The following is a 23,083-nucleotide window of genomic DNA, read 5'->3' on the forward strand; positions in this document are numbered from 1 at the left end:
CACTGTGTTGAATTGATCAATGAAATTAAAGTCAACATTGAGTCAAAACCGACTAAATTTCAGCACATTAAAATGGAAAATGGGTTGTGAATGGCAATTCACAGATTTGCAAATATTTCAATATATCTATAGATTTCATAGAGATCCTATCGTATATTTTTTTTTTTTACTTTTTCTGAAGTTTCATGATCTAAAAACAGCCAAAAAAAAAAACACTATTGGTCCAAATTGTGTAATGTTTCTTATGTTACTGTCTCTTATGTTCACAAAGCTGTGTTTATTATAACTCAGTAATACTTTAAATACTTTTACAATTTAAAGAACTGTTTTCAGTTTGAATATATTTTAAAATCTAATTTATTCCTGTCATGCAAAGCTGAATTTTCAGCATCACTGCTCCAGCCTTCAATATCACATGATCTTGCAGAAATCATTCTAATATGCAGATTTGGTGTTATCATCAATGTAGAAAACAAATTTCACTGCTTAATATTTTAGTGGGTACCAGGATACACCATTTCAAATTTTGGGGTAAGATTAAAAAAAGAAAGAAAGAAAAGAATTGAATACTTTTATACAGCAAGGATGTTACATAAGATTTCTACGTATTGTTACAAAAGATTTATATTTCAAATAAATGCTGTTCTATTGTACTGTCTATTCATCAAAAGAATCCTAAAATAGAACATGCAAAAAATGAAAATATATTTCAATAGAAAATGTATTTTTATTTTTTATCATTTTAAGTTATAATATTTCACAATATTAGAGTTTTCTTTTTGTATTTTGGATCAAATAAATGCAGCCAAAGTGAGCATAAGAGAGACTCCTATCAAAAACATTACGAAATCTTAATTAGTCCAAACATCTGACTGGTGGAGTACATGAGTATGATGTGTTTATATATTTCATAAGTTGGAAGAAAATTTGATTGCTTTTGAAAGCACTGTCTCTTACCTCCTCAAGCGCCCATAAGGAATCAACAACAGGCTTGATCTTCTTTTGGTCGTAAAGGGAAAGAAGTTTTTGCACCGCTGTCTTGACTTGGTTGCACCCCCCCTGCTTGAAGAGGAGGTTCAGGAGCGAGAATCCAGCTATGACTTTATTCTCCTCATAGAGTTTGATGGGGTTCACCTTCTCAACCTGCCACCACTGTGAGATAAAAAGCTATGTTTTTAACAATGATAACTGACCACCAAAATTCATCACGGCTCAACACTTAAGATGTTATGGAAAACAGATATCAAACTCTACTCACAGATTTAGCAAAACTGAAGAAACTTTTTGTCTCTCCTGTCACCATGTTTGATGAACCTGGAAATATGTTCACAAAGATATATTTTAATACTGTATATATGTTTCAGAAGACTTTTTAAAGGTGATGCACATGTGCTTTTTGTTGAGCATCATATTTGATACACCAGACTTCTATGGCTCATATAGTATGATATACTGTAGGAGAATATGGAGCTCATACTTCAGGAAGATAAACACTTCAGTTTTATTCATAGGCCCAAACTGAGCAAAAATGTAGTGCAGTTGCTGACAATTTTACGTCCAAATATTAAGATGAAATTCCGATAGCTTGTAATGTAAATCAATGAGATCTTCATAACAGTATAGCAGACTACTTGCATAAAATGCATTTAACAGTGTAACACCGTGTCTCTGTGAAACATTCAAAACATTGCACTGTTTGAGCATCCCAACAATCCCGATACAACACTATTGGTTCAACCAGTCTATCAAGCTTTAATTTAACCAATGGGAGATGGGGGGTAATCAGAAAACATGTTTAAAAACAATTATCAATTTTGCAGATGCAAGTGGCTCAGAAATGACTCATTCCATTTTTAATGGACATAAAATGTTAAAAGATACAAAATACAATCTTGGCATATGAAGCAATGAAACATGGCACTATTACAGCAATGCCAAATGGCTCTCTTATTAATAAGCTCCATCCAGAATTATGATGACTGATTCATTCATTTGGCAGTAATGTGTTCTTAAACCAAAATTTTACATTCTCTCTGCTCTGTGGTGTCCCTCCTAATTAAATATTCCTAATGGACCAGATAGCTAATTAAAGTTGCAGGCATTATCTTTTTTTGTGAATTAAGTGATTAACCTCAATTTGCTGTTAGCCACCTAAAATGTGACACCTTGTGACTGCTTTTAAACGAGGGTCAAGAGGTCACAAATGAACCTTTTGGATATTTCCTACTCATGGGGAATGACATCTTACTACATGTTTTCTTTCACTACACTTAAAAAAAAAAACTCAAAAATCTGCTGAAGCTGGTTGCCTTAAAATTTTAAGTTGGCTTAACTTATTTTTTTACAGTGTAGCTTCAGCAGATTTTTGAGTTTGCTCAACTTATTTTTGTGGAATATTCTCAAATTTTTGTTGTATAATCTTAAAACGACAAGTTTTTTTTTTTTTTTTTTTTTACAGTGTATAAGAAAATACATATAACTTGCATTTGCATTCTACTTAAGTGGGTCAAAAAAGCACTCTACAATTCAACTAATTGAATTTAATATAAATTGTCACTAAAATAAATTGTCATTTCATTTTAAATAACATGCAGTTAAAGGGATAGTTCACCCAAAAATGAAAATTAGCCAAAGATTTACTCACCCTCAGGTCATCCTAGGCGTGTCTGACATTACTCTTTCAGATGAACACATTCGGAGTTATTGGCCGTTTCTCAAACGGAAGGCTGCATCCTCCAGAGGTTGCATTTGTAGGCTGCATACGTCATCAAGCCTGGTTTATTTCAGTTAACTGAGCATTACATTTGCGAGTCAAAAGCATATTACAACAATTTACACTTAACTAAGAATAATGGTCAAATTTATAACTGTTAATATTCTAAAATAAGATCTTCTTTATGACGTATGCAGCCTACAAATGCGACCTCCGGAGGATGCAGGCTTCCGTTTGAGAAACGGCCATATTCAACATTGTGCTGTCTGTTCCAATCTGTATAATTGCAGTGAATGGTGCCCCTGTTTCTGAATCCGAAAAAAAAGTACCCATCCATCGCAAAACTACTCCACACGGCTCCGGGGTGTTAATAAAGGACTTCTGAAGCGAAACGATGTGTTAGTTTAAGAAAAATGTCGATTCTTAAAACTTTATAAACCGTTTAGTCCAGCTTCCGGTCTCTCGAGCAGGCGTGTTCCTGACAAGGCGGTTGAGAGTATGATGTAGGTGCAGCGAAATGCGCAATGTAAGCTCCGGGGAGAAGCGCGCAAAAATCTCAGTCTCTTCTTGCCTTATATCGAAATACTCCGACATTTTTCACTTGAATCTTCATTTTAATAGTTAGTGACAGGTGTTTTGTTTTCCTTTCTCCTCTGTGCTTCTGTGTTCGTCACTCCCCGGAGCTTACGTTGCGCATTTCGCTGCGCCTACGTCATACGCTCAACCGCCTTGTCGGTAGTGCTGTAAGATTCCGAAATTTTTGGAATCGAGTCCAATTCCGATTCCTGGTTCTGGAATCGATGGGAGTCGATTCCGAGAATCGATTCCTCTGTTGTTTTCGATTCCTTTTCGATTCTTGTTTTTTTTAGATCGAAGGAACCTAATATCGCCATGACTGCAGGATATAAAGGTCGTTGAAAGTATCCTTCTCATAATATGAAGCTTTATTTGTAAAAAAAATTACAATAAATTTCTATAGCTATGGTTGATTTTAAATTGTAATTTTGTCTGCTTTGCCCGTGAAATTAGTCATAGCTCACTGCTCAGCAGGGACATGCATTTATCGCATGAATTGAACAAGACATGAAGTGTCAAAAAAACAATTGTGCACGGTTCAGCTGAATGATAAAGTTTACTTTGACTGTATGCTTTGCACAAAATTAACAAACTGTACATTGAAACAAAATAACCAAAACATTAACAATAACACTGATAAGAGCGCGTGGTTTATCCGTCAATCAGATGCGCTCTCGGCCACTGATCTATGCTCGTGACGTTTTCTTTTAGAATTATCATTGGCTGATAGAAATAAAAATTGAATTTTAGATGGAAATAAGATCCTTAATCACGTCATGATCTATTCTGTCGTGCAGCGCTCAAAATTGTGGACAACATAAGCCAGCTCCACCGTAAAATAACCCCTGAATAATTTTTTTTTTTTTAACTGGTTCATTAAAACTATCCGAAAGAAACTTTTCGTGGAAACAAATCAGACTTCTAATCACTTTTAGCGAGCATGAGGCGAAGGGTATATAAAAAAATGAAATAGATCTTTTATATATATATATATATATAAAAATAATCTTTTATCTCACAACTCTTGTAATTACGGCTTTTATCGAGCATGAGGGAGGCGAATGGTGCTTCTCAAACGGAAGGCTGCATCCTCAAATTATGATGATGCAGTACAGACTCGTTTTCTTTCAGTTTATTTTAGTGAATTTAAATGTGTGCAGCCTTCGTAGGATGCAGCCTTCCTTTTGAGAGGCACCCATAGATAAGCTTTGTTGAACTGAAAAAAGCTCTGAATGAGGAGTAGATTCCTCTTGATGGGATCGATTCCAACCTTTGGAATTGACTCTCGATTCCCAACGCCTCGGAATCGATTCCCAGCTCTACTTGTCGGGACCGCGCCTGCTCGAGAGACAGGAAGCTGGACTAAACTGTTTATAAAGTTTGAAGAATCGAAATTTATCTTATACTAACGCATCGTTTCGCTTCAGAAGTCCTTTATTAACACCCCAGAGCCGTGTGGAGTAGTTTTGCTATGGATGGGTACTTTTTTTTTCGGATTCAGAAACAGGGGCGCCATTCACTGCAACTATACAGATTGGAACAGACAGCACAATGTTGAATATAACTCCGAATGTCTTCATCTGAAAGAGGAATGTCAGACATGCCTAGGATGACCTGAGGGCGAGTAAATCTTCGGCTAATTTTCATTTTTGGGTGAACTATCCCTTTAAGTGTCCAAAAATATTACATTCTGTTTACACTTAAGTATATTCCTTTAATGTACACTGCCCTACAAATGCAAAAGACCTTAACTCGCTAGAGTGTGAAACTGAGAAAAAAAAAAACGACTTTAAAGTTTTTTTATTTGTCCAGCCAAATTAATTATAGGTAGGACACTGGAAATTTGGCAGTTAGATGTTTTCGTAATGAAAATTATCTACATTAAAAAATTGTGGGCTCAAACTAGATTTTTACCCCTATTTTGAAGTTACTGTACTCTGCCTTTGCATTGTCTGCTAAAAGTGAGAAGTCACACCAAGGCAAAAGACAGTAACTTCCACATTATCAATATTTGGTTGCTGATCACCATTTACAAAATCGTTACAGTAACACCTGTATAAAATCTAGTGATCATGGGCTATCTCATAGGCTATTGCATATAGTAATGTGACTGTATTAATGTTTTGTTTTTTTTACCATAACAAGCAGACTAAAAGTAAAACATGTGACCGTTTTGCAACCAATTTATTTGCAATGCTCAGTAACGTAAAAGAATGCTAGACAGCATAATTGCTTTTATATTGACTTGAATGAAATAGTCTAACCTAAAAGAACGACTTGTGGATTTATGTGAATGCCAGCAAGCAGGAATGCTTAGAATGCTTGTGGATTAAACATCTCGTTCAGCGCCATGGATTGATTTTATCGGGTTACAAGAAAAGGTAGGATATGGATTTAATTACGAACTGTTAGTAGGCTACTGATTATATGATTGATCATGCTAAATGCTACGGCATTCGAGTCCACACACGTCCAACTAGCAGTGACAACCTGGTGAATAATCTGCATTATAAAGAGGAAAAAATAAATCTTTAAAGGTTATTCACGATTACATATTGCTGCCAAGGTATCTAGTCTTTACAGTGTTACAACTGGTGTTATTCGGTTTTCTGCTTCGCTTTCTCCAGGGCTTTTTGAAGTTACAGTTGAGACCGCCCATTATTTTCTAGGAAAAACAACGAAATTGACTCAAGATACTTATGCACATGATAAAGGATGTCTTGAATGTCCCAAAAATATCAATAACTCATTTTCAACCAAAATCGAAGTTACGGTCTTTTGACTTTGCACGGCAGTATATTACTTCCCTCAAATGACCTCTTTTTAAAAGTATGCTAACTTGTACTTCTTTTATAGCACTTTTTTTGTCCTTTCTAATGCTTTACAGCTTCAGGTGACTAAATGTTTCTCATAAGGAAAAGAACTGCAAGAACATTCTTCAAAACATCACATTTTGTGGTCCACAGAAGACGGAAAGTCATACTGGTTAATGATGACAGAACTTTCATTTTGTATGCATTTATTTTTTCCAACATTGAAATGTTTAATTCATTTCAGTGTTATGTAAATGCTCTTCATCCGTTTGTACCAACCATACAGGATGTACGTTCCCATGGGCTTGAGCAGAGTTAGGCCTTTTCCTGTGTTCTCTCCACACAAACAGTCCAGTACAATATCTACTCCATCTGGAGATATCCTGCAGGAGAAAAGAGACATCATTAACCATATTGCTGCTCTAAGCACTGGTAGCTTGTTTAAATAAGCGCTCTGAAAATTTGGAATATTAATAATGCCCTAAAATTGAATATTTTTCAGTGTCTCCGCTGATAAGGAATGAGAGGTATGTCTTTAGAAACATGGGCTCTAATGCATTCCTGACTTTATGGTTCTTGGACCGCCTGCAAGGCTTAACCATTAGGAGGTCTTGTGATGCCCAGGGTCCTGCCTATAGTAGAAGAGAGACCAACTTGAGACCAATTTAATTTTGCTTTGCCCCTGATCCTGAGAGGAATGTGGAACCACAGAGATGAAAAGAGTCCTAATCTCCTCTCTCATACTCAATTTACATTAATTAGTTTGAACAGAAACGTGCACCAGGATCAAATCCCTTCAATAACACATATTTTGATAGAATAACACTAACAAAAAGTGCCACTAAGTACTACCATAGTTTTTGAACAGAGGTAATAATATGTTGTTGTTTTGTATTTTTAGAATTACCATGGTATTTTTACCATCACTGCACAATGTTCTTGCTTGTAAAGAAAATCAATAATAATGGACAAAATACGCTTTACAAATGAGATCCACCATAGGAATCTTCTACAAAATGATAACAATGTTTTCTTAAAACTACTGAGTAGTTCCTGCACTTTTTCTGGCTTTGTTCTGACATAAATATGCACCAAGAGCAAATCACTTCATTAAAATATATATCTTGTTAGAATAAAACTAACAACAAGCTTCAAGTACTACCATTCAAGACGCTGACATACTAGAACTACTGTATTACAATCCATCACTAAATTCTAAAATTACAGTTGTATTTTTTTTACCATTTCTGCACCATTGTTAAGCTACACATTTTATGATTTTGTTTAAACGTAAACATGCACCAAGATTAAATCACTTATATTTTGTAAGAAAAACAAAAAACATGAAGCACTACCATTCTAGACTTAAACCAAGGTAATACCATGTTGTTGTTTTGTATTAGGGTATTTTTACCATTTCTGCACAATGGTCTTGCTATAATTGTTTTATTTGTATTTTTATGTATGTATTTATTTATTGTTTGTTCGTTTGTTTGTAAGGGAAACCAATAAAAAATGGACAAAATGTGCTTTCCAAATTAAATCCACCAATTTGTTGCAGTTGGCTTTGAATGAGTCAGTTGCTGCACACTTTCTGGCTTAGTCTGAACATAAACATGAATTAAGATCAAAACACTTCAATTAAATATATATTTTGTTAGAATAACTCTAACAAAAAGTACCAAGTGCTATCATTCTAGACATAAACCAAGATAATATCACGCTGTCATTGTTGTTTTGTATTTTAGAATTACCATGATATTTCTTACCATTTCTGCACCATGATCTTTTTTTTTTTTTTTTTACGAGGGAAACCTATAAAAATTAGATCCTTCTACAAATGAGATCCACCATTGAAACTATTACAAAACATTGGTTAAATCTTCTATAAAATTATATTTTTGTTGCAGTTGGCTCTGAATGAGTCAGTTGCTGCACATTTTCTGGCTTTATTCGAACATAAGCATGCACCAAAATCAATAAAACATTTATTTTGTTTTAATAAAATCAAGGCATAAAACAATATAATTTCATGTTGTTGTTTTTGTTTTGTATTTTAGAATTACCATAAAACTTTAACATTACTGCACCATGGTCTAGCTACAATACTTTTTTTTTTTTTTTTTTTGGTGAAGGAAACCAAAATTAACAAATGATGCTTCATAAATGAGATCCCCTATAGGATTTTTTAGACACCATCCCTTCAATCCCCTGCTAAATAATGTTGAGGTTGGCTCTGAATGCATCAGTCGCAGTACATTTTCTGGCTTTGTGTGGCTGATCAGAAGGACGTACAGGTGCCCCTCCCCATACTACAACACACTACTTTCCCATCTGCTGGGTGTTGCCATGGGGACCGGAGCCACGCAGGTCTAGAGGAAGTACTGGTGACGTCTGCCTTCTCAGACTTGCACTGGCCTCCCAGTATGACTCATTTTTATATTCTCATCATCTAACCAGTCCCATTTCTCTATGCTCATCTACATTCACGTAACGGCAACAACAGCGTTTGTACTTACTTCTTAACTTCTGGAACGTAGTCGACGTTTCTGTCAAACAGATGAGTGACTGAATGCTTTATGGCTTCGTGTTTGAAGGGTGAGGCGGTCCCAAACACAGTAACGTTCGGGACAGTAGAACAAAGTTGAGAGACTGCTTGACCCTAATATGGAAAAAAAAAGGAGAAACGGAACAAAATGTGGTTAACAGTTTCTAGAACTACTTTTGATCATATTCCACCAAAAGCCAAATAATGAAGCAGTTCGAGTTTCATTTGTTAAACATGGAAAGTTGAATATCAGTGTGGGATCAGATCATGTGTTTATGTCCAAATCCCCATTTTTCTATAAGCTAAAATAAACATAACTTTAATATCTACGACTTCAAGGTTTCTTTACTAAACCTTTCCCTCAAAGCAACAGACTTACCACCGCACCTCCTGCGGAGTGAACTAATACAGACATCCCCTCCCGGAGATTGGCCACTTCAAACAGCATCATGTAGGCAGCCACAAAGTTCATAGAGAAGGCAGCCGCCTCTGGGAACGTCATGTCGTCTGGGATCTTATGCACGAAATCCAACGGTGTGCACACAACCTCTGCCCAAGCACTGTAGTTTACAAAGGCCATCACTCTGTCACCTATCTGAAAGGAGGCAAGACATGTCCTTAAAGGAATAGTTCTTCCAAAAATAAGAATATGCTTACAATTTACTCAACCTCAGGCCATCCATGATGTAGATGAGTTTATTGTTCATTGAAACAGATTTGGAGAAATTTAGCATTACGTCACTTGCTCCTCTGCAGTGAATGGGTGCCGTCAGAATAAGAGCTCAAATGGCTGATAAAAACATTGCAAGTAATCCACACAACTCCAGCTCATCAATTATCGTCTTGTGAAGTGAAAAGCTGTGTTTGTGTAATAAACAAATTCATCTTTAAAACATTTTTAATTCCAAACCTTGTTTCCGGCTCTATCCATTATATTGCTTTCTCCAGAGAAAAGGTTGTATTGTCTGATAAAGTGAGGGTAAAAATATGCAAAGATCAAGCCCTCTTTACAAGCATAATCAGACTAAAACTGTTCTAAACAAATATGATGTGAGAGGACAACAGGGGATGGACTTTTTCACAGGAGAATTTTTTTTTTTATGGATTATGGCCTCAATTAATTTGGCCAGAAGCAATGGTTTATAGTTAAAACACTGGATTTGTTTCTAAAAAAACACAGCGCTTTCGTCTTTACAAGGTGTTAACTGGTGGTCTGGAGTCGTGTGGATTACTTGTGCATTATTGTATTGTTTTTTTATGTCTCATTCTGACGGCACCCATTCACTGCAATAGATCTACTGGTGAGCAAGTGACCCGCTGAAGAAACTCATCTACATCTTGGATGGCCTGAGGGTGTGCAAACTTTAATTTAGGCTACGGGTGAACTATTCCTTCAAACTCTATAAAGCAAACTCAGTACCAGACTGAAAGGAGTGATATTGGTAGCATATAAAACCAGGAAAAAAGTTTTTCAGTTCAAACTATGAACATTTTTATGAAAGGTTAGAAAAGTGCTTCCCGGATGAGTAGCTACACAACCACATCAGCATTAAAAACATTTCTGGCCATACCTCAAAGCCTTTGGTGTTTTCTCCCACAGACTCTACAATCCCAGAACACTCAAATCCAGGCACAAGAGGCGTTTTTGGAGGATTATCAATATTTCCTTGACGCACCATTAGATCAAGAAAGTTCAGCCCACTGTAAAATGAAATGTTGATGTCAAGATAATGTAGCAAATAGGCTACTTTCTAATTCATTTCAATCACAAATCAGAAAGTATTCTGAAATAAGTTCACAATACACAACAACAATTTTATAGTTTTATAATAGGATTTATTCCACGATATTAGGCTACTAAAGTTTAAATGTCCCAAGAGCAGTCAAGCACATCAAGAACCAACCAGATGAGGATCTGCTAGCGAATATTATTCCTAAATGCGACACAGAACTGTTAAATGTTTTGTTTCTAGAATTTTAATAGTCATAACCCAAAGTAAACATTCAAAAGTATATCCTTTCACAGCATATGGTTTCAAATCTCAGCAGTGTAGCTCCGCAAAAGAACCAACAAAACAGGTACGGATTCTTTTTTTTTTTTGGTGATTATTTATTTACATTAGCATCTAACCTCCAAAACCACCAACATTCATATAATGAACCGTTTTGAATGCTAAATAAAATGACTGATATGGATATTATGAAGACACCTGTTCTTCTTGTGGCAACATGTTGCTGCTGTCGCCAGTCGCGCGAAGTCTCGGATGTGCCACATCACAGTCATTACGCATGTTGAAAAAGAATAAATAAATGACTACTTAAGCTGAAATATTTACCATGCTTTCACGCGAATTTTGACTTCTCCTTCTTGAGGCTCTGGCATTGGTTTCTTGGTGACTTTGAGTTTGTTCAGACCACCAAATCCCGTCAGCACCACAGCCCGCATTTCTTTTGAATCTATAACCGCACAAACGGGATTATCCGGCTCCTTCTGGTCCATCATTTGCTCGGTCTCTTCAGCAATCTCAGTCCCTTCCTTTGCCATGTCTGAAGATGATGTGAACAGCTTAACGGTCTGCCGAAGCCCTCCTGGAGACTGCGCTCTCTTTGCTGCTCCTGCCGCACCATCCACTAGCGATGTTCGAATCGTGAACGAGTCGTTCTTTCGAACCGTTCATTCGAACCGATTCGCACATTATTTTGTAAATCACTGGACTTTTACAATGTACGAGACTTTTTCGAAAATAAAGTGCTAAACAGTTTCTTAACTAAATAATCTTGCACCTCCAAAAAAAATACAAAAAGAAAATTAAAAAAAGAAAGAAAATGAAGTAAAATAGTCTTCGGTAAACACTTTTAAACAGTTCAAGTGAGTCAACAGATCACTGAAAAGGTTCACTGAGATCCTGTATGCATTATATTCGAAAATACAATGATAAACAGCAATATTTAAATAAATATTTACGTCGATACGCCTAAATGTGGACTTCTGGCATATCGATTTAAATATTTTGAACCACTAAAACGAATTGTCCGAACGAACCGATTCGCTATATGAATCGGATTGAATGCTTTTTTTCCACACTGGAAAGCAGAACATCATTATTTGTCACATACGGTATCCAAATGAGCTACAATACCGTAAAACTAGTAATAGCCTACATAAGAAACTAATGCAAAAATACTTGAAAAGAAGAAAGATTTATAAAGTAGTTCTCTATAATTTAGTCACTGTATTAAACTGGCAATACAATTCAAAATACAACTGGTGAAATGCTTATTGTGTTAAAAAACACAAAAATGACATCTAGTGGTGAAAATGGTTTCTGTAGAACCTACCCATGCATTTGGTCATTTAAAAAATACATGCATTGAAGAAATTACATATTAAATAATAATCACTGGTTTGCTTGTCCTAGAATACAATCAACCTTCTGCCACACAAGGGGAAAGGATGCGATATAATTTAATGGATCAACTGACCTAATGACAGAACAGAAAATAAATCGGACAACAAGCTACTTCAAGTGTGATTGTACACAAACAACGGGATCAATAAAGTACTGAACAACGACTGAAGATTCAACTCATACACATGTCTTGCACACTCTCGTTTACATTTTTACAGGCAAAAAAAATATGACAGTCTTTTATTTTGTGCGTATTACAGCATTTGTGAACCATATCTATATGCACTGTTATAACTCTGCATAATTTACTTTATAAAGTGAGACAGACTGAGGTGTGTGATTATAATATCGTAGCGAGACGGCAGACTGACGTGATGTGAGAATGACGCTGAGCAGTTCCTACTTTCTAGGAACATCAGTGAATATGCGTAGACCATGCATGGCTTTAATTTCATCTTTGAGAGCCTGTTGAACAACAAACCATAGATTATAATTTACACTGAATACTATTTTAATGACATGTACTGTGATCTCATAACTAATGCAATAACTACAGTAATGAATTATCCAGACAAATGATAAGATGACACCAGTGGCCAGTTACACAAAGCTGATTAAACAAACTCAGAGTAGGTTTAGAGTTGACAAAACCAAACAAATCTGACCCAGTTCAGATCAGGTTCATTTGGTTCACACAGGTTTGATCCAGAGTTTATGCAATTCACTTCTCGGCTGAAGGTTAAGAGATTGTTATGAAAAATGTCAATTATTTGAACGCATTTGCAAGAAGGTAAAACAAAAGTTTGAGAAGGTAAATGAATGAAATATGTGACTATATTAAAGCGAATCAACTGAATTTTTATAGGCTCACACAAAACATGTAAGCTTAGCCATTTTAAATGTTTTATCTAAAGGTTTACACACACATACACATACACACACATATATATATATATATATATATATATATATATATATATAGTAGTGAGAGTGCATACGTTTTTCTATTTTCTCATATTTTGAGTGTTGAATCATTACGTTTAATATTTCTAAGAATTTAATTGAAAAATGACACGAATTCTTCTAGATTTCACTCTTTGCATTCAGTTAACAGATCCACATGAATCATGCATGAAATAAAAGTTTACAAAGTACACACATATATATATATATATATATATATATATATATATATATATATATATATATATATATATATATATAGCTTTGTGTGCTAGCTTGTGTGATAGCTTTGTGTGTCTTTATTCATTCGAAATGTTCTAGAATATATCATCTTTGGCGCGATAATGCGAGTTCATGATTCGATTCGTGCACAGATGATTCTTTTGAGTCAATCTTTTAAATTAATATATATATATATATATATATATATATATATATATATATATATATATATATATATATATATATATATATTTTTTTTTTTTTTACGAAACCAGTGTGAATGGTTCACATTAAATAAACTGGATAGATCTGGGGTATGTTTCCCAAAAGCATCGTTAGCGAACTGTGGTTGTTAAATTACATTGAACTATAACAACAATACTTGCGACCATAGTTGCTTTGGGAAGCGAGCCCTGTCAGTTTTGACTCAGCCATCGCTTCTCCATAGAGAGGATTATGAAGTAATCACTTAAAGTTTGGTCCATTCATTAAACAAATCCATTGTATATCTTGGAGAACTGTGCCAGTTGTTTTGGCTACTTTTATGATATGTTTGGTGTGTTTGGATTAGTTTTGAAGCTTGGAATGCAGCATGAAACAGCACAAAATCCCATTCATTGTATTCAAATTTAACTTATATTGATTGGTAGATTTAAAATGACATAACATCTTTATTTTTTTTTATTGTTGTTCATAGAAATGCTGTGGGAAAACTTATGTTGTTAAAAAATGCAAAGAGAAAACAAAAACAAGACATTAAGTTACTATGTTCCTTTGTAGCTTAAGTATTTCAAAGTATTCTAAAGTATTTAGATTAAGTTACTAAACCCGAGTAATCTAACGAAATACATTACTGATTACTTTTTAAAGCATGTATTTTGTAATCTGTAGTTAAATACATTTTAAAAGTAACCTTCCCAGCCCTATATATATATATATATATATATATATATATATATATATGGTTTGGTTTGCAACCTCTGACCCAGAATGTGTTTCACGCTGAAACCACTCCATCTTCAAGAAAAACAGAGTTTGCTCAAACTAAACTCAAGCTTACCTGGGAAGCGCTGAAATCAGCTTTGTGTAAAAGGCCACAGTACTGCTAATATTAAAACAAAAAAATCAGATAAACAAGACTATTATTAATGCATCCTGTTTGCATAGCTGGGATGAAAAGAGAAGGAAAGAGGAGAGGAAGCTGCTTTTTTTTTTTCTTCTTCCCAATACTCTGTCCCGGGCCATATGTGGCTTTGGCTTTTTTTTTTTTTACTCTTTTTACTGATGGTGGGAGAGAAAAGGGGAACTACAAGGCTATATTTTGGCATAACGTGGCACACTTGTGTAATTTTAAACCTGTATGGCTTTCTTTCTTCTGCAGAACACAAAATGATTGGACCCTAATGACTTACTTTTTAAAGCATGTATTTTGTAATCTGTAGTTAAATACATTTTAAAAGTAACCTTCCCAGCCCTATATATATATATAGCTTTGTGTGCTAGCTTGTGTGATAGCTTTGTGTGCTAGCTTGTGTGATAGCTTTGTGTGCTAGCTTGTGTGATAGCTTTGTGTGTCTTTATTCATTCGAAATGTTCTAGAATATATCATCTTTGGCGCGATAATGCGAGTTCAAGATTCGATTCGTGCACAGATGATTCTTTGAGTCAATCTTTTAAATTAATATATATATATATATATATATATATATATATATATATAGCTTTGTGTGCTAGCTTGTGTGATAGCTTTGTGTGTCTTTATTCATTCGAAATGTTCTAGAATATATCATCTTTGGCGCGATAATGCGAGTTCAAGATTCGATTCGTGCACAGATGATTCTTTGAGTCAATCTTTTAAATTAATATATATATATATATAGCTTTGTGTGCTAGCTTGTGTGATAGCTTTGTGTGCTAGCTTGTGTGATAGCTTTGTGTGTCTTTATTCATTCGAAATGTTCTAGAATATATCATCTTTGGCGCGATAATGCGAGTTCAAGATTCGATTCGTGCACAGATGATTCTTTGAGTCAATCTTTTAAATTAATATATATATATATAGCTTTGTGTGCTAGCTTGTGTGATAGCTTTGTGTGTCTTTATTCATTCGAAATGTTCTAGAATATATCATCTTTGGCGCGATAATGCGAGTTCAAGATTCGATTCGTGCACAGATGATTCTTTGAGTCAATCTTTTAAATTAATATATATATATATATATATATATATATATATATATATATATATATATATATAGCTTTGTGTGCTAGCTTGTGTGATAGCTTTGTGTGCTAGCTTGTGTGATAGCTTTGTGTGTCTTTATTCATTCGAAATGTTCTAGAATATATCATCTTTGGCGCGATAATGCGAGTTCAAGATTCGATTCGTGCACAGATGATTCTTTGAGTCAATCTTTTAAATTAATATATATATATATATTTTTTTTTTTTTACGAAACCAGTGTGAATGGTTCACATTAAACTGGATAGATCTGGGGTATGTTTCCCAAAAGCATCGTTAGCGAACTGTGGTTGTTAAATTACATTGAACTATAACAACAATACTTGCGACCATAGTTGCTTTGGGAAGCGAGCCCTGTCAGTTTTGACTCAGCCATCGCTTCTCCATAGAGAGGATTATGAAGTAATCACTTAAAGTTTGGTCCATTCATTAAACAAATCTATTGTATAACTTGGAGAACTGTGCCAGTTGTTTTGGCTACTTTTATGATATGTTTGGTGTGTTTGGATTAGTTTTGAAGCTTGGAATGCAGCATGAAACAGCACAAAATCCCATTCATTGTATTCAAATTGAATTTATATTGATTGGTAGATTTAAATGACATAACATCTTTATTTTTTTTATTGTTGTTCATAGAAATGCTGTGGAAAACTGATGTTGTTAAAAATGCAAAGAGAAAACAAAACAAGACATTAAGTTAATATGTTCCTTTGTAGCTTAAGTATTTCAAAGTATTCTAAAGTATTTAGATTAAGTTACTAAACCTGAGTAATCTAACGAAATACATTACTGATTACTTTTTAAAGCATGTATTTTGTAATCTGTAGTTAAATACATTTTAAAAGTAACCTTCCCAGCCCTATATATATATATAGCTTTGTGTGCTAGCTTGTGTGATAGCTTTGTGTGTCTTTATTCATTCGAAATGTTCTAGAATATATCATCTTTGGCGCGATAATGCGAGTTCAAGATTCGATTCGTGCACAGATGATTCTTTGAGTCAATCTTTTAAATTAATATATATATATAGCTTTGTGTGTCTTTATTCATTCGAAATGTTCTAGAATATATCATCTTTGGCGCGATAATGCGAGTTCAAGATTCGATTCGTGCACAGATGATTCTTTGAGTCAATCTTTTAAATTAATATATATATATAGCTTTGTGTGCTAGCTTGTGTGATAGCTTTGTGTGTCTTTATTCATTCGAAATGTTCTAGAATATATCATCTTTGGCGCGATAATGCGAGTTCAAGATTCGATTCGTGCACAGATGATTCTTTGAGTCAATCTTTTAAATTAATATATATATATATAGCTTTGTGTGTCTTTATTCATTCGAAATGTTCTAGAATATATCATCTTTGGCGCGATAATGCGAGTTCAAGATTCGATTCGTGCACAGATGATTCTTTGAGTCAATCTTTTAAATTAATATATATATATATATATATATATATATATATATATATATATATAGCTTTGTGTGCTAGCTTGTGTGATAGCTTTGTGTGTCTTTATTCATTCGAAATGTTCTAGAATATATCATCTTTGGCGCGATAATGCGAGTTCAAGATTCGATTCGTGCACAGATGATTCTTTGAGTCAATCTTTTAAATTAATATATATATATATATATATATATATATATATATATATATATATATATATATATATATATATATATATATGTATGTTTTGTTTTTAGTTTATTTTTGTTGTGGATCATACTATTATTAGAATTGGCAATTAGGCCTATTATGTTTGTGGGTCAACCCAAACTGGTTTTAAAACAATTCACCAAAAATCACATATGAGAAATAGTAAATATTAACCATTGTATCACAAAAGGAATTTCATGGAAGGGCATGTTTTTCTTTTTTTTTTTCAGAATTCACAACGGATTCAAGTCCATAAACATGTGTCATTTCAAAATAAACGTCCTCTAAAAAGTATATGCTGTTTTGTCTATTGGTTCAGGTTGCAACAGAAATTAAACTCCCTGTTTCCACAGACCAGTTACAATTCAGATTAATAGTTCACCACCCCATGGTGAACTCCAACCGTTTTAACTGATGTGTCATTTCAAAATAAACGTCCTCTAAAAAGTATATGCTGTTTTGTCTATTGGTTCAGGTTGCAACAGAAATTAAACTCCCTGTTTCCACAGACCACTTTCATATCAGATGGATTGTACACACAATCCCTCCAAAAACTCTAAAAATGCATTTTGTCTGACAATTAAGATTAAAAGTAAACTCCCTGTTTCCACAGACCAGTTACAATTCAGATTAATAGTTCACCACCCCATGGTGAACTCCAACCGTTTTAACTGATGTGTCATTTCAAAATAAACGTCCTCTAAAAAGTATATGCTGTTTTGTCTATTGGTTCAGGTTGCAACAGAAATTAAACTCCCTGTTTCCACTCAACATGTGCTAGTATTCACTAATGTAATATAATGATAATGAACATTTACAATATTGTTATCGTGGGCACTTAAAAATACTGTGAAAATGATTTATTACAAATTATTCATATTTTTGGATTGAATTCATTTTGAACTTTTTATTATGTTATCATGTTTTATTGTGATAGTTAGCTGTATTTGTTGGCTATATTTTTTACCTAATCAAAATAACCCAATTAATTGTTTGAGATTAATTGGAATGCACAATGAAAAACATGATTTTTGAAATTTGTTACAAACTGTTTATATATATATATATATATATATATATATATATATATATATATAGCTTTGTGTGCTAGCTTGTGTGATAGCTTTGTGTGTCTTTATTCATTCGAAATGTTCTAGAATATATCATCTTTGGCGCGATAATGCGAGTTCAAGATTCGATTCGTGCACAGATGATTCTTTGAGTCAATCTTTTAAATTAATATATATATATATTTTTTTTACGAAACCAGTGTGAATGGTTCACATTAAATAAACTGGATAGATCTGGGGTATGTTTCCCAAAAGCATCGTTAGCGAACTGTGGTTGTTAAATTACATTGAACTATAACAACAATACTTGCGACCATAGTTGCTTTGGGAAGCGAGCCCTGTCAGTTTTGACTCAGCCATCGCTTCTCCATAGAGAGGATTATGAAGTAATCACTTAAAGTTTGGTCCATTCATTAAACAAATCTATTGTATAACTTGGAGAACTGTGCCAGTTGTTTTGGCTACTTTTATGATATGTTTGGTGTGTTTGGATTAGTTTTGAAGCTTGGAATGCAGCATGAAACAGCACAAAATCCCATTCATTGTATTCAAATTTAATTTATATTGATTGGTAGATTTAAATGACATAACATCTTTATTTTTTTTATTGTTGTTCATAGAAATGCTGTGGAAAACTGATGTTGTTAAAAATGCAAAGAGAAAACAAAAACAAGACATTAAGTTACTATGTTCCTTTGTAGCTTAAGTATTTCAAAGTATTCTAAAGTATTTAGATTAAGTTACTAAACCTGAGTAATCTAACGAAATACATTACTGATTACTTTTTAAAGCATGTATTTTGTAATCTGTAGTTAAATACATTTTAAAAGTAACCTTCCCAGCCCTATATATATATATATATATATATATATATATATATATATATATATATATATATATATATATATATGGTTTGGTTTGCAACCTCTGACCCAGAATGTGTTTCACGCTGAAACCACTCCATCTTCAAGAAAACAGAGTTTGCTCAAACTAAACTCAAGCTTACCTGGGAAGCGCTGAAATCAGCTTTGTGTAAAAGGCCACAGTACTGCTAATATTAAAACAAAAAATCAGATAAACAAGACTATTATTAATGCATCCTGTTTGCATAGCTGGGATGAAAAGAGAAGGAAAGAGGAGAGGAAGCTGCTTTTTTTCTTCTTCTTCCCAATACTCTGTCCCGGGCCATATGTGGCTTTGGCTTTTTTTTTTTTTACTCTTTTTACTGATGGTGGGAGAGAAAAGGGGAACTACAAGGCTATATTTTGGCATAACGTGGCACACTTGTGTAATTTTAAACCTGTATGGCTTTCTTTCTTCTGCAGAACACAAAATGATTGGACCCTAATGACTTTCTTTTTAAAAACAAAACAATCTTTTAAAATTATTCCTCTGTGTTTTGCAAAATTATGTAATGGACTATCCCTTTAACTTCATTTTTACTGAACGGTTGTGTAAAAACTACTCACAACCATGCTTCAATAGTGATATTATATTCAGTGATATTAATTCAATAGCATTTTTTCTGATTTTCAATAACTATTATGCATACAGCTTTCAGGGCCTGGGATTAATTGAGAGATTACATGTAATGTTTGTGCTTTTAATAAACAATGTTCAGTTGTTCACCACATGGTCATTTAAGTGAAAACTAACAGAACTGTTTACTGCACTATTATACTGAATATAAATATGCATGTTGGATTTGATTTACCTGATTGACTAACTGGTGCTGCTGTACTGTTCTCTTTCCTGTAAACTCATCAGACTCGATGTGTATTTCGTACATTGCACCACAGCCTCCTGAAATGGACACAAATGCATTACACCACCCTGTTTAAACACCATTCAGATCTGAAGCTTCATTCAGAGTCAGTACTAACCTGATATATCCACAACCTTGAGCGATGAAGCGTGAGGAAACTTCTCCTTCAAAACTTGTGTGATTCGCATCTCTCCATCAGTCAGACTGGATGAAGACCGCGCGATTAGATTTCTACACAACACTAGAGGCTAAACACACAGAGAGACATGTCAACTGAATGTAACCATGACTTCACTATGTGATATTATGCATGCTTGGTATTTCACAAGGTGACAGTGCAACTTTACACCATTCACAAACAAACGCATGCATCTGTCATTTTGAGCAAACGCAAGCAAAACACACGCGTTAAATAAAGAAAGTGAAGGTTCAAACATTTACGCTGCATCTGATGGCTCTGAGCACAGACATTCTGGAGCAGAGGCAGTTCTTCAGTTCATCAAAGTATAATGCAAATATTAAGCTGAAAATACACTTGACAAAGTCATGTCCTGTTTAATTCCAGCGCCTGTCTCAGGAATATGTCGTCACCACCTTCATGAACACATTTCTGGCGCCCCCTGGTGATCTAACGATTAGTGGAGGATTCGAATCATTCTATTGATTCGAATCTTTGGAATCGGTTCTCTAAAAAAAGATTCATATTGGCTCGTTCAGGAAGGTGATCATATTTCATTGTACATTTCCTATTTCTGTGGTGAAAATGTTATTGAAATCTAATTTGTATTATCTTTGAATCAAATAGCAGGCAAGAAACTGGCTGTTTCACATTTTTCAAAAATAATTTCATGCAGCTTTGAAACAACTGAAGGTGAGTAAATGATGACAGCATTTTCTTTGAAATGTCACTTGTTATTATCTAAGAATTAAATAATGGGGATATAACATTTTTGTATGTTTTGTTTTTAGTTTATTTTTGTTGTGGATCATACTATTATTAGAATTGGCAATTAGGCCTATTATGTTTGTGGGTCAACCCAAACTGGTTTTAAAACAATTCACCAAAAATCACATATGAGAAATAGTAAATATTAACCATTGTATCACAAAAGGAATTTCATGGAAGGGCATGTTTTTTCTTTTTTTTTTTTTCAGAATTCACAACGGATTCAAGTCCATAAACATGTGTCATTTCATAGTTTTGACAACTTTAGTATTATAAAATCAAACTATAAGTTATTATAAAGTTCAAACTTTTGATTAGTTGCATACAAAATAAAAGTTAGGCCCTTTTTTCCATGTGTGGTGATACAAAGCACGGCAGCTTTGTAATAAAAGGGCCAGATCGTGTGGCACTGAGTCCTAAAGGCCTGTGCAGAACAGCTGGCAGAGGTGTACACAGACATTTTTGACACCTCTCTCTCACAAGAAACTGTTCCAGGTATTTTTAAGTCCTCTATTATAGTTCCGCTTCCAAAAAAAAACAAATAGCTCTAAACAAATGAAAAAAAATAATAATAATAATTTCAGGATGGTCTGATGTAGCATTACATAATAAAAGCCCTCCAAAAACTCATATATGGCCAGTTTTGTCTTTGAATTTGGATCAATCTAAAAAGGAAACTCCCTGTTTCCACATAACAGTTTCAATTCAGTTTGACAGCCCACTACCCCACGGTGTTATTTAACGAGTTTCAGGATGGTCTGATGTAGCATTACATAATAAAATATGTATATAACCAGTTTTGTCTGATTTTGAATAGCTCTAAAAATGAGACTCCTCGTTTCCACAGACCAGTTACAATTCAGATTAATAGTTCACCACCCCATGGTGAACTCCAACCGTTTTAACTGATGTGTCATTTCAAAATAAACGTCCTCTAAAAAGTATATGCTGTTTTGTCTATTGGTTCAGGTTGCAACAGAAATTAAACTCCCTGTTTCCACAGACCACTTTCATATCAGATGGATTGTACACACAATCCCTCCAAAAACTCTGAAAAATGCATTTTTGTCTGACAATTAAGATTAAAAAGTAAACTCCCTGTTTCCACTCAACATGTGCCAGTATTCACTAATGTAATATAATGATAATGAACATTTACAATATTGTTATCGTGGGCACTTAAAAATACTGTGAAAATGATTTATTACAAATTATTCATATTTTTGGATTGAATTCATTTTGAACTTTTTGTATCATGTTATCATGTTTTATTGTGATAGTTAGCTGTATTTGTTGGTTATATTTTTTTACCTAATCAAAATAACCCAATTAATTGTTTGAGATTAATTGGAATGCACAATGAAAAAACATGATTTTTGAAATTTGTTACAAACTGTTTATATATATATATATACAGTGGGGCAAAAAAGCATTTAGTCAGCCACCAATTGTGCATGTTCTCCCACTTAAAAAGAGGAGCGAGGCCTGTAATTTTCATCATAGGTATACCTCAACTATGAGAAACAAAATGAGGGGGAAAAAATCCAGAAAATCACATTGTAGGATTTTTAAAGAATTTATTTGCAAATTATGGTGGAAAATAAGTATTTGGTCAATAACAAAATTTCATCTCAATACTTTCTCAATACTCAGTCTTCACACACTGTTGCTGGTATTTTGGCCCATTCCTCCATGCAGATTTCCTCTAGAGCAGTAATGTTTTGGGGCTGTCGCTGGGCAACACGGACTTTCAACTCCCTCCAAAGATTTTCGATGGGGTTGAGATCTGGAGACTGGCTAGGCCACTCCAGGACCTTGAAATGCTTCTTACGAAGCCAGTCCTTCGTTGCCCGGGCGGTGTGTTTGGGATCATTGTCATGCTGAAAGACCCAGCCACGTTTCATCTTCAATGCCCTTGCTGATGGAAGGAGGTTTTCACTCAAAATCTCACGATACATGGCCCCATTCATTCTTTATATATATATATATATTACAAAATATAAGAAATAGAGTCTGTAATTGCCATCAAGTCCAAAACGGACATGAAACATAAAGGAACATTGAAAGCTATGCAGAAGTAATGCGTTTTGAGTAGAGATTTGTAGAGTAGGAGCAGTTCTAACATGAACTGGTAAGCTGTTCCAGAGTTTGGTGCC

The 23,083-nt window shown here is 34.2% G+C and overlaps 2 protein-coding genes across 8 annotated transcripts in view; both read right to left on the bottom strand.

Annotated features, from left to right (window-relative positions):
• vat1l (vesicle amine transport 1-like) overlaps positions 1 to 11,944 on the bottom strand; it is a 53,939-nt gene extending 41,995 nt beyond the window's left edge. For all 6 annotated transcript variants that reach the window (XR_009272112.1, XR_009272111.1, XR_009272109.1 and 3 more), the window contains exons 1-7: positions 10,987 to 11,944; positions 10,222 to 10,351; positions 9,030 to 9,245; positions 8,622 to 8,764; positions 6,382 to 6,485; positions 1,259 to 1,314; positions 958 to 1,152 (exon numbers count right to left, since the gene is read on the bottom strand). Coding sequence is in view for 1 of the 6 variants with exons in the window: in XM_058782530.1 (XP_058638513.1) it covers positions 958 to 1,152; positions 1,259 to 1,314; positions 6,382 to 6,485; positions 8,622 to 8,764; positions 9,030 to 9,245; positions 10,222 to 10,351; positions 10,987 to 11,195 (1,053 nt within the window). In the remaining 5 variants the exon portion in view is untranslated. The remainder of the gene's footprint in view (positions 1 to 957; positions 1,153 to 1,258; positions 1,315 to 6,381; positions 6,486 to 8,621; positions 8,765 to 9,029; positions 9,246 to 10,221; positions 10,352 to 10,986) is intronic.
• A 155-nt stretch (positions 11,945 to 12,099) lies between these two features.
• Positions 12,100 to 20,587, bottom strand: bola3 (bolA family member 3). Of its 2 annotated transcripts, none has more exons than XM_058782531.1 (4): positions 20,417 to 20,587; positions 20,100 to 20,229; positions 19,931 to 20,019; positions 12,100 to 12,525 (listed from the first exon to the last, which is right to left on the bottom strand). In XM_058782531.1, exons 1-4 carry the CDS (start codon positions 20,450 to 20,452, stop codon positions 12,460 to 12,462), a joined length of 321 nt encoding a protein of 106 aa, XP_058638514.1. In that variant the 5' UTR covers positions 20,453 to 20,587; the 3' UTR covers positions 12,100 to 12,459. The 2 variants fall into 2 exon arrangements, with proteins under 2 accessions (XP_058638514.1, XP_058638515.1); XM_058782532.1 differs by having other exon boundaries at positions 20,423 to 20,585.
• Positions 20,588 to 23,083: the final 2,496 nt, after the last annotated feature.

Source organism: Onychostoma macrolepis, chromosome 07 (genome assembly GCF_012432095.1).
Source record: "Onychostoma macrolepis isolate SWU-2019 chromosome 07, ASM1243209v1, whole genome shotgun sequence".
NCBI classification, from domain to species: Eukaryota; Metazoa; Chordata; class Actinopteri; order Cypriniformes; family Cyprinidae; genus Onychostoma; species Onychostoma macrolepis.

What these genes read in the sequence shown, in the direction of transcription:
- bola3 (XM_058782531.1), bottom strand. Translation starts at nt 20,452, where the DNA reads ATGTCTGTGCTCAGAGCCATCAGATGCAGCGTAAAT. An exon ending in CAAGGTTGTGGATATATCAG is followed by an intron (nt 20,020 to 20,099) that starts GTTAGTACTGAC and finishes TGTCCATTTCAG; the next exon opens with GAGGCTGTGGTGCAATGTAC. An exon ending in AGCACCAGTTAGTCAATCAG is followed by an intron (nt 12,526 to 19,930) that starts GTAAATCAAATC and finishes GTTGTTCAACAG; the next exon opens with GCTCTCAAAGATGAAATTAA.